The following is a 12,614-nucleotide window of genomic DNA, read 5'->3' as shown; positions in this document are numbered from 1 at the left end:
TTCTTATTGATTCTTATATTTGTTTATATTTTTAATTTAATTTATGATGCATTTTAAGTTTTTGTTTCTCTTGTGATGGTAAGTTCAGTTAGTTACTAAGACAAGCTTTCCTTTTAGTAGTGTTTGAAAAACTTTTAAGAATTTTTCCCTTTAGTTCTAGTGAATGTATTCACTTGTGTTTCCTCCTACTCTTCTGTTTTCTTGATTAAACAATTCCTAGTTTGACTTAAATTTTATCTGAAATTTCTTATTTTCCATAGTTATCTTCCCTTCCTCATGCTTTTTGTTTATGAACTGTGTGAACAGGATATTTTTCTTTTAAAGGTGCAAGACACAGGGCTGGAGTTGTGGCTCAGTGCTAGACCGCTTGCCTAGCCCTGGGTTCGATCCTCAGCACCACAAAAAATAAATAAATAAAATAAAGGTATTGTGTCCATCTACAACTAAAAAAAAAAAGATGCAAGGCAAAGAATTTTTGTGACTTTTTTATTTTAGAACTATTGATCGATTATTCCTGACATTGTACAGTTGCCTTGCTTTAGAGCTAGATTCCAATGTTCATTGTATTTGCAGTTGGGAGGCCAGTTAGCTTTTTTCAGAGAAGAAAAAGCAGTAGAAGCCTTATTGGAGCTGACTGAGGAGTAAAAGGAGGAAGAGTGGAAAGACTAAGTGAAAATCAGTTTTTAGCTTAAACAGAAAGAGATTGAATTAAGGGAATTTATTTTTTCTTTACTCCATCCTTCCTTTCTCACTTCCCCCCTTCTCTTTCCTTTGCTTTTCTTCCTCTCTTTGGCTTCCCTCTTCTCTCTGCTTTCTTCTTTTTAAATTGAATAATATAAGCATATTTATAGATTAGTAGTAAAGAACTAGTAGAGAGATTGAAATACAGAAGGAGGGGATATCTGGCCTGACAAGATACTAAAATATGGGAATAAGTGAACCCATCTGGAGGGATAAACTTTCATAAGTGAAGTCATTCTATAGAAATAGATAAATAAAGGCATAAAAAGGAAGGGAGAGAGGATTGGGCAGTTGAAGGAACCTAAAGATTTTTATTTTTATTGTTATATGAATTAGCTTCATCTGCCAAGAGTAAGTTTTGACAAATCTGAAAAGTGTTGGGGGTCTGGAGTCCTTGATGAAGGATAGTTAGTAAAATTACGAATAGTTTTGAGAAACTGAGAATTTTAGTGACCCAATTTCTATATTTGTCTTTATATGATTTTCCCTGTATGAAAAAATTGAATTACAAGGTGGTATAGAGTTAAGATAGAAGGTTTGCAGGAACTGTGAGGTTGAAGGGTAGAGTGGGTGGGGATGGGAGTTGAGGTTACTAGAGAAAAGGTAATGAAGTGATTGGTAGTCTGTGGAAGATGAAGTATGGCCAGGAAGAAACTGAAAGGGGAGAAATAGGGCACTGGATTCTTTGATTAAGGTTAAAGAATAGATAAATGATAGGAGGCAAGAGATTAATGTGATTGGTTTCAGAGATGAAGCAAATGTCATGGTAAAGTCCAGGTTATTGCATCACAGTAGACTACTGAAGTAAGGTGAATACAATTCTGTTTGTTTAGATAAAAAGTATAGTTGAGGCATGTACATGATATGGGCTATGCTTTGAAATTGTCTTGGTGAGGTAGAAGGATCTCAGAGCTTAAGTCATCACTGAATATGGAGAGTGAGGATGAAATGGATTCAGTAAGGAGCGTAAGTGTAGCAGAGCTGGATAGCATGTGTCTCAAAGAGAAGGACATTTTATGCAAAGATGGATGTGATAGGGGCTAGAAGTAGCCATGGAATTAGGATACTGATTTTTCCCCTCCTGTTGCATGTGTTGGATGTTGCAAAAGGGGGCATATTCAGTTGATTGGGTATCATACAGCTAGTAGTGTTCTGTCAATATAAACTAGACTTTCTACTTTTAATGGCTAGTAGGTTCAAGACAATGGATTCCTTTTAAAATGAAAGTCTGAGGGCTTCAGAGAGCTCAGTGGAATTGATTGGAAAGGAAGAAAGAAACGGGATGATGGATTGGGGGTTGAAAATGTAGTGGAAAGGAGATGAAGTTGTGTGAGAAGATAGGTGACTTGAGGGGTCAACATTTTGTGCATGGCTTTTGGGTTATATTATGTGATTGGAAATGATTAAAAAACAATACAGTCTGGCAATTTTGTCAAAGAAAAATGAAGTCAGTTTTTACTTTTGGGTAATAATATGCCCACCAGGTGGCACTCTAGCTTCATATTTAGCTACACAAATAAATAGCTAGAATAGGCTTGTAATGGGGCCAATGTTATCTAAGTCTTTCCCTGCTTTTCTTTTTTGCTGTAAATTTTGGTCATATTTTTTCTGTGTATTTTTAGGTACAGTTATTTATCACCACTGCAAATAAAGCAAATACCTATTCCGAAACTGGCTGCTCCAAATTGTCTTGTTGTTACTTGGGTGACCAACAGACAGAAGCACCTACGTTTTATTAAGGAAGAACTTTATCCTTCTTGGTCTGTGGAGATAATTGCTGAATGGCATTGGGTAAAAGTAAGTTCAGAAGTTAATTTATTTGTTAATATAGTGTGACGTACAGGTCACATAAAGATAATACCTACTTTTTAATGCTTAACATCTCACTGTTGTGCTACTTCAACAGGATCTAATGACAACTTATGCTTTGCAGCTTAAAAACACCTATATCTGCCTATTCTCAATGCTTTTACCATGTCTTTTTTTGGTGTGTCTTTTTAAAAAACTTAATTAATTAATTTGTATTTGTTCTTTTAGAGTCTCTGTCTTTTTATAGTAGAGTCCCAAACTGCTGGCCTTGAGAAGTCAGTCAGGGAGATGGCAGAATGAAGCTTTTTAAAAAAACATTATTGGTATATTATAATTATACACAATAGTGGGATTCATTGTTACATATTTTTACATGTGCACAATATAACAATATAATTTGGTCAATATGCAGAACAAAAAAATTTAAAAGCTCTGATATCTCTTGTTTAAAGAACAACAAACAAGAAATTTGGAAATCTATCACCAAACATAAAGAGTGTTGCCCTTCCTCTTCTTCTACTTACTTACCCACAATTTCAGTTATGTTTTGTGTCATCTCCCTCTATCTGCTGTTCTATATTGTTTCTGGGTATGAGAGCAGAAAATAGCAAAGATAACCATTATAATGAGAATGAGAGGATCTGTAATGAAGAAAATTAAAAGTGAAAACTAAATTTTAACTTAGGTTCTTAGTGTCTTACATACTACTGAGTCTATTTTATTTTTTTTGGTACAGGGATTGAATCCAGGAGTGCTTAACCCCTGAGCTACATTCCCAGCCCATATATGTGTGTGTGAGTATGTATACACATACATATGTATATATGTACACATATATATATATACACACACACACACACATATATACACACATATATATGTATGTGTGTATATATATGTGTGTGTGTATATATGTGTGTACATATGTATATATATATGCACATGTATGTATATATGTATATGTATATATGTGTGTATGTACACATGTATATATGTATGTATGTGTATGTATGTATGTATTTGGTACTGAGGCTTGAACCCAGGGGTGCCTTTTTTATATTTTAGAGATAGGGTCTTGCTCAGTTGCTAAGTGCCTCACTAATCTGCTGAGGCTGGCTCTGAACTTGCAATCTTCCTGCCTCAGCCTCCTGAATTACAGGAATTATGGGCGTGTAGCACTGTGCCTGGCCTGAGCCTATTTTTAAAAGAAATGGTTCCATCTTATTGGTTGAATGATCTTTAATATTTTGCTACATGCTACACAAATACAAATAAAAAATGTAGAAAGAGTAATGTTTTAATTCAGAGTTCATTGGATATACTTTTAAAAATAGATTGACTATGAATTCTATAAAAGCCCTCCTGACAAAAAAGATAAGCTAAGTTATAACCAATTCAATGTTTATTATTAATATAGCTAGTATATTATTTTAGACCCAGTAGAGTTGCATTTTTTTTAAAAAAATATTTTCTTAGTTGTCAATAGGTGCTGAGAATCGAACCCAGTGCCTCGTGCTAGGCAAGAGCTACAACACCAGCCCTGGAGTTGCATTTTTTATGGGCTTTCTTGGTCAATTGAAATATCTTCTAAAAGCTGTGTACATTGACTATTTGTACCTACCAATTTTATAAGAATTGGTAAAACAAATATTTAGTTGTATTTTTGCTCTCATGACATAACTTTGGTTGTGATTTTGGTTGAACTGATAAAGAACCATGATGGGAATGTAACATCCCTTTCCACCCAGCACATTATGATAGTTTTTCTCCTCCCTCTTCTTCTTCTTTACTCCCTCCTCCTTCTCATCTTTCTTCTACCTCTTCCTCCTCTTCCTTCTATCCCTGCCGCATCTTTCTTCTCCTCAGGGCCTTGCTCATACTAAGCAAATGCCCTACCACTGAGCTATATCCCTGGCCCTAATACTTTTAAAAAAAATTTTTTATTTTAATTTGTTATATATGATAGCAGAATGCATTACAATTCATATTACACATATAGAGAACAGATTTTCATATCTCTTGTTGTATACAAAGTGTATTTACACCATTTATGTCTTCATACATGAACTTAGGGTAATGATGTCCATCTCATTCCACCATTGTTTTTACACCCCTTGTCACCTCCTTTCTCCTCCTACCCCTTTGCCCTATCTAGAGTTCACTAATCTTTCCATGCTCTCCCTCCCAACCCCACTATGATTCAGCTTCCTTATATCAGAGAAAACATTCGGCATTTGTTTTTTTGGGATTGGCTAACTTCACTTAGCATTATCTTCTCCACCTCCATCTATTTACCTGCAAATGCCATGATTTTATTCTTTTATTGCTGATTAATATTCCACTGTGTAAATATACTACATTTTATTTATCCATTCATCTACTGAAGGGCATCTAGGTTGGTTTCACAGTTTAGCTATTGTGAATTATGCTGCTATAAACACTGATGTGGCTGTGTTCCTGTAGTGTGCTTTTTTAAAATTCTTTGGGTATAGACCCAGGAGTGGGACAGCTGGGTCACATGGTGGTTCCATTCTCAGTTTTTCAAGGAATCTCCATACTACTTTCCAGATTGGCTGCAGCAATTTGCAGTCTCACCAGCAGTGTATGAGTATGCCTTTTTCCACACATTCTTGCCAACACTTATGATTTGTGTTCTTAATAGTTGTTGTTCTGACTGGAGTGAGGTGAAATCTTAGAATAGCTTTGATTTGCATTTCTCTAATTGCTAGAGATGTTGAACATGTTTTCATATATTTGTTGATTGATTGTATATCACCTTCTGAAAAGTATCTGTTCAGTTCCTTGGTCTATTTATTAATTGGATTATTTGTTTTTTTAGTGTTTAGCTTTTTGAGTTCTTTGTGTACCCTAGAGATCAGTGCTCTTTCTTTTGCTGAGAAGCAGCTTTTTAGTTTGAATCTCTTATTTATTAATTCTTGATTTTAATTCTTATGCTATAGGAGTCCTATTAAGGAAGTAGGGGCTTAAACCTATATGATGGAGATTTGGGCCTACTTTTTCTTCTATTAGTCACAGGGTCTCAGGTTTAATGAGTTTAGTGTATGGTGAGAGATAGGGGTTTAATTTTATTTTGTTGCATATGGATTTCCAGTTTTCCCAGCACCATTTGTTGAAGAGGCTATCTTTCTCCAATGTAAGTTTTTGGCACCTTTGTCTAACATAAGATAACTGTAATTATATGGGTTAGTCTCTGTGTCCTCTATTCTGTACCATTGGTCTACCAGTCTATTTTGGTGCCAATACCATGCTGTTTTTTGTTACTATTGCTCTGTAGTATAGTTTAAGGTCTGGTATAGTGATGCCACCTGCTTCACTCTTCTTGCTAAGGATTGCTTTAGCTATTATGGGTCTCTTATTTTTCCAGATGAATTTCATGACTGCTTTTTCTATTTCTCTGAGGAATGTCATTGGGATTTTGATTGGAATTGCATTAAATCTGTATAATGCTTTTGGAAGTATGGTTATTTTGACAATATTAATTCTGCTTATCCAAGAACAAGGGAGGTCTTTCCATCTTCTAAGATCTTCTTTAATTTATTTCTTTAGCGTTCTGTAGTTTTTGTTGTAAAGGTCTTTCACTTCTTTTGTTAGGTTGATTCCAAAGTATTTTTTTTTTTTTTTGAGGCTATTGTAAATGGGGTAGTTTTCCTTATTTCCCTTTCAGAGTATTTGTCACTGATATACAGAAATGCCTTTGATATATGGGTGTTGATTTTGTGTCCTGCTAGTTTGCTGAGTTAATTTACTAGTTCTAGAAGTTTTCTGGTGAAATGTTTTGGGGTTTCTAGGTATAGAATCATATTGTCTGCAAATGGTGCTAATTGAGTTATTCTTTTCCTATCTGTATCCCTTTAAGTTCTTTCTTCTAATTGCTCTGACCAGTTTTTCAAGAAGTATGTTAAATAGAAGTGGTGAGAGAGGACATCCCTGTCTTGTTTTTAGAGGGAATGCTTTCAATTTTTCTCCATTTAGAATGATGTTGGCTTGGGGCTTAGCATAGATAGCTTTTACAATGTTGAGATATATTCCTGTTTTCCCTAGTTTTTCTAGCCTTTTGAACATAAAGGGGTGCTGTATTTTATCGAATGCTTTTTCTGCATCTATTGTGATGATCATGTTGTTCTTATCTTTAAGTCTATTGATGTGATGAATTACATTTATTGATTTCCTTATGTTGAACTAACCTCGCATCCCTGGGATGAATCCCACTTGATCGTGGTGCACTCATTTTGATATGTTTTTGTATTCGATATGCCAGAATTTTATTGAGAATTTTTGCATCTATGTTCATTAGAGATATTGGTCTGAAGTTTTTTTTTCTTTGATGTGTCTTTGTCTGGTTTTGGAATTAGGGTGATATTAGCCTCATAGAATGAGCTAGGAAGTGTTCTCTCTTTTTCTATATCCTGAAATAAATTGAAGAGTATTAGTATTAGTTCTTCTTTAAAGGTCTTGTAGAACCCTGCTCTGTATCCCTTTGGTCGTGGGCTTTTCTTGGTTGGTAGGTTTCTTATGATGTCCTCTATTTACTTGCTTGAAATTGATCTGGTTAAATTGTGTATATCATCCTGATTCAATTTGGGCAAAACATATGACTCTAGAAATTTGTGAATGCCATCGATACTTTCTATTTTATTGGAGTACAAGCTTTCAAAATAATTTCTGATTATCTTCTGTATTTCTGTAGTGTCTGTTGTGATATTTCCTTTTTTCTCACGTATGTTAGTAATTTCAGTTTTCTCTCTTCTTCTCTTTGTTAGCATGGTAAGGGTTTGTCAATTTTATTTTTTCAAAGAACCAACTTTTTGTTTTGTCAATTTTTTCAATTGTTTCTTTTGTTTCAATTTCATTGAATTCAGCTCTGATTTAATTATTTCCTGTCTTCTACTGCTTTTGGGGTTGATTCGTTCTTCTTTTTCTAGGGCTTTGAGATGTAATGTTAGGTCATTTATTTGTTGACTTTTTCTTCTTTGAAGGAGTGAACTCCACGCAATGAACTTTGCTCTGGGTACTGCCTTCATAGTGTCCCAGAGATTTTGATACATTATATCTGTGTTCTCATTCACCTCTAAGAATTTTTTAATCTTCTTGATGTCTTTTGCAACCCATTGTTCATTCAGTAGCATATTATTTAGTCTCCACGTGTTGGAGTAGTTTTTTTTTAAATTTTATCATTGATTTCTAATTTCATCCCATTATGATCTGATAGAATACAGGGTAGTATCTCTACTTTTTTATATTTGCTAAGAATTGCTCTGTGGCATAATATATGGTCTATTTTAGAGAAGGATCCATGGGCTGTTGAGAAGAAAGTGTATTCGTTCATTGAAGGATGAGATATTCTGTATATGTCAGTTAAGTCTAAGTTATTGATTGTATTATTGAGTTCTGCAGTTTCTTTGTTTAGCTTTTGTTTGGAAGATGTATCCAGTGGTGAAAGAGGTGGGTTAAAGTCACCCAGAATTATTGTGTTGTGATCTATTTGACTCTTAAACTTGACAAGAGTTTGTTTGATGAACGTAGATGTCCATTGTTTGGGGCATATAAATTTATAATTGTTGATGACTGGTTCCTTTAAGCAGTATGAAATATCCTTCTTTATCCCTTTTGATTAACTTTGACTTAAAGTCTACTTTATTTGATATGAGAATGGAAACTCCTGCTTGCTTACGCTGTCCATGTGAGTGGTATGATTTTTCCCAACCCTTCACCTTCAGTTTGTGGATGTCTTTTCTTATGAGATGAGTCTCATGGAGGCAGCATATTATTGGGTCTTTTTTAAAATCCAATCTGACAGACTATGTCTTTGATTGGTGAATTTAGGTGATTAACATTCAGGGTTATTATTGAGACATGATTTGTATTCCCACCCATTTTTGTTTATTTTTGGTATTTAACTTAACTTGGTTTCTCCTTTGATTAGTTTTTCCTCTAGTGTAATTCCTCCCTTTCCTGATTTTCATTGTTGTTTTTCATTTCCTTTTCATGGCATATTTTGCCAAGGATGTCCTGTAGTGCAGACTTTCAAGTTGTACATTCTTTTAACTTTTGTTTATCATGGAAGGTTTTTATTTCATCATCAAATCTAAAGCTTAATTTTGCTAGATACAAGATTTTTGGTTGGCATCCATTTTCTTTCAGAGCTTTATATTTGTTGATATGTTTCAGGGTCTGGGTTGAAAAATTTGCACGTAATCTAATTGGTTTCCCCCATATGTAATCTGATTCCTTTCTCTTTTGGCTTTTAATATTCTCTCCTTATTCTGCATGTTAGGTATTTTCATTATAATGTCCCTTGGTGTGGATCTGTTGTGATTTTGTATATTTGGCATCCTGTACGCCTCCTGAATTTGGTTTTCCAATTCATTCTTCATGTTTGGAATTTTTTCTTATATTATTTCATTTATAATTGTTGATGACTGGTTCCTTTAAGCAGTATGAAATATCATTTCTTTGGTTTGGAACTCTTTGCTTCCTTTATCCCAATAACTCTTAAATTTGGTCTTTTCATGCCATTCCATATTTTTTGAATGTTCTACTCATGGTTTCTTATCATTTTTACTGTGTGGTCTACATTCTTTCCAAGATGATATATTTTGTCTTCATTGTCTGAGGTCCTGTCTTCCAAGTGGTCTAATCTGTTGGTGATGCTTTCAATTGAACTTTAAATTTGGTTTATTGTTTCTTTCATTTCAAGGATTTCTGTTTTTTTTTTTTTTTTTTTTTGGGGACCTCTATCTCCCTATTGAAGTAATCTTTGCTTCCTGTATTTGTTTTTTTTAATTGATTAATTAATTTTAATTAGGTGTATTGATGACAGCAGAATGTATTTTGATTCATTGTACACAATTGCAGCACAACTTTTCATTTCTCTGTAGCAGACATACATGTACCTGGGGTAATGATGTTCATCACATTCTACCATCTTTCCTGCCCCCATTACCCCCCCCCCCCCATTTACCCATCAAAGTTCCTCCATTCTCCCCATTCCCTCCCCCAGTATGAACCATCACCCACTTATCAGAGAGAACATTTGGCCTTTGGTTTTTTGGAATTGGCTTGCTTCGCTTAGCATGATATTCTCCAACTCCATCCATTTACCTGCAAATGCCATAATTGCATTCTCTTTTTAATGCTGAGTAATATTCCATTGTGTATATATATAATATAGTTTCTTTACCCATTCATCTATTGAAGGGCAATTTTTGTTTCCACAATTTGGCTATTGCAAATTGAGCTGCTATAAATATTGATGTGGCTGCATTACTATAATATGCTAATTTTAAGTCCTTTGGGTATAGATTGAGGAGTGGGATAGCTGGGTCAAATGGTTGTTCCATTCCCAGTATTCCAAGGATTCTCTATACAGCTTTCCATGTTAGTTGAACCAATTTGCACTCCCACCAGCAATGTATGAGTGTGACTCTTCCTCCACAGCTTCGCCAACATTTATTGTTATTTGTACTCTGTATAACTGCCCTTCTGACTGGTGTGAGATGCAATCTTAGAGTAGTTTTGATTTGAATTTCTCTAATTACTAGAGATGTTGAACGTTTTCTAATACATTTGTTGATCAATTGTTCTTCTGAGAAGTGTTTGTTCAGTTCCTTGAACCATTTATTGATTGGGTTATTTTTATTATTTATTTATTTATTTGTGTGTGTGTGTGTGTGTGTGTGTGTGTTTAGATTTTTTAGATCTTTATATATCCTGGAAATTAGAGCTCTATCTGATGTGTGTGTGTGGCAAAAATGTACTCTCAAATTGTAGGCTCTCTTGTCACCTCATTGATTGTTTCTTTTGCTGAGAAGATGATTTTTAGTTTGAATCCATCCTATTTATTTATAAGAGTTTGTCTCTGTGTCTTCTATTTTGTTCTATTGGTCTGTGTGTCTATTTTGTTGCCAATACTATGCCATTTTTGTTACTCTAGCTTTGTAGTTTAGTTTAAGGTCTGATATTGTGATGCCACCTGCTTGACTCTTCTTACTAAGAATTGCTTTGGCTACTGTAGGTCTCTTATTTTTCCAAATGAATTTCCTGATTGCTTTTTCTATTTCTATAAGGAATGGCATTGGGGTTTTAATTGAAATTGCATTGAATCTGTGTAGTGCTTTGGGTAATATGGCCATTCTGACAATATTAATTTTGTCTATCTAAGAGCATGCTCTTTTTTTCTCTAGTGTTATATAGTTTTCATTATAGAGGTCTTTCACCTCTTTTGTTATATTGATTCCTAAGTATTTTATTATTTTGAATGGGGTAGTTTTCCTAATTTCTCTTTCAGAGGATTCATCACTGATGAATAGAAATGCCTTTGAAACTCTAGCCAGAGCAATTAGACAGAAGAAATCAAAGTGATATGAATAGGAAAAGAAGAACTCAAACTATCATTATTTTCTGATGACATGATTCTATACTTAGAAGATCCAAAAAACTTCACCAGAAAACTTCTAGAATTAATAAATGAATTCAGTGAAGTAGCAGTATATAAAATCAATAGCCGTAAATCAAATGCATTTCTGTATTTGTTTATGTAGCTCTCTGTCAAAATGATCTTTTGCTGCCTGTATTTGCTCTCTTATATCATCCTTTAATTTGCAGGACACTTTGTAATGTATATCCTGAACTTCTTCTCTGTCATTTCTTCTGCTCTGCTTGCCATGGATTCTAATAATGTGGTATCTTGGTTTGTTTGGGGCACTTTCTTCCCTTGTCTTTTCATATTGCTTGTGTGTCTTCCCTTCTAGCACTGTAGATGCGAAGCGTTACTGTTTTTACTCTAGAGGCTTATAGTGCCCCTGTAGGGATCCAGTACCTCTCCTTTGAGGTGAAGGACAATGTTAACAGGTCCCAATGTAAATAATATATACCCTAAAAACAAATGTTTGCTATTAAGACGTTTACAGTTTGGTCACAATGTACAAAAATAGTGAATTCAAATATTATCTACAATATACTCAGTAGGTTTGTAAGCAGGTTTACAGATTCTGATGGTGGACAAAGAAGAGGAATAGGATGATGTGCTGGGGAGGTAGGAGGTGAGGATATAGAATTATTATATCTTAGGAAGTGTGAACGAAAAATCTAAAGAGGAAGATTAGTAGTAGGAGAAGGGAGAGGAGGTAATTTTTGGTAGATAAGTAAGTGGGAAGACAGTTGAGTACATAAAACAAACATACATATATATTAAGAAAAATAAAAAATATTAAAATAGTAGGAATTGGTGGGGAAAAAAGAAAAAAGAAAAAAAAAAAAACAACACAACTGTAACTTCAGATGTCCCAGTCCTCAAAATCCTAATTCATGTAAAGTACTTGTTTTCACATATGTTGGATATGTGAGGGTAGGAGAATAGAGAGGGAGAGGAAAGAAAAAAAAATCTTGAAGGAAGAAACAGAGATTGTTTTGGTTGGAGATCAGTATCTTTCCTGCCTCCCTTCTCATCCAATAGGTGAGGTCGTCTGTTGTTAGCTGGTATCTTCACCCTCAGGATGGTGAAGGTAACCAGGGTGTCACTGCTAGGTGGGGTAGTGGCTGCTGGGAGAGGGGAGGGTTAGAAACTGGGTACCTGGCCAGCTGGAGTTCCAAACTGGGAGTTGCCTCCACTGAAGATGGTGATGAAGGTGACCCATGATGGAGGCGCCTGCTTTAAACGAGCTGGGCGATGGCGTTGGATGATGAGTTTAGAGACAAGCTCTGTGGTGTGCAGTGTGTGGCTGTCAGCTGATTTCAGAGCCTGTGTGACGTTCCGGGTGCAGGCAGGCTACTGCGCTGTAGGGGACTACGTCTGATGCTGCAGAGTCCCAAGATGGCGGCGACAGGGGGAGCCCCATGTTGGTAGATGGGGGTCCACACCTGCCGGGTGTCCTATATGGGATCGGTGTCGGTGATTTCTGATCTGGTGGGTGGCCGAAAGTTCTTTGCGGGTGCTGCGCCACTGATGGTCTTGCTCAGGTACTTGGTAGTATGGCATGGGCAAGTAGTTGGGAGACTTACTCTGTTGCTGAGGCCTGGAGCCCTGCACAGGCATGGTGATTCCT

The 12,614-nt window shown here is 35.4% G+C and overlaps 1 protein-coding gene across 4 annotated transcripts in view; it reads left to right on the top strand.

The window, feature by feature from the left end:
• Nucleotides 1–12,614, top strand: part of Mettl4 (methyltransferase 4, N6-adenosine) — a 36,741-nt gene that overhangs the window by 16,911 nt on the left and 7,216 nt on the right. For all 4 annotated transcript variants that reach the window (XM_027942957.2, XM_034636691.2, XM_071602879.1 and 1 more), the window contains one exon: nt 2,364–2,538. In XM_027942957.2, the coding sequence (XP_027798758.2) occupies nt 2,364–2,538 (175 nt within the window). The remainder of the gene's footprint in view (nt 1–2,363; nt 2,539–12,614) is intronic.

The sequence above is a fragment of the Marmota flaviventris genome, chromosome 16 (genome assembly GCF_047511675.1).
Source record: "Marmota flaviventris isolate mMarFla1 chromosome 16, mMarFla1.hap1, whole genome shotgun sequence".
NCBI classification, from domain to species: Eukaryota; Metazoa; Chordata; class Mammalia; order Rodentia; family Sciuridae; genus Marmota; species Marmota flaviventris.
This window is presented reverse-complemented; position numbering and strand designations above follow the sequence as displayed.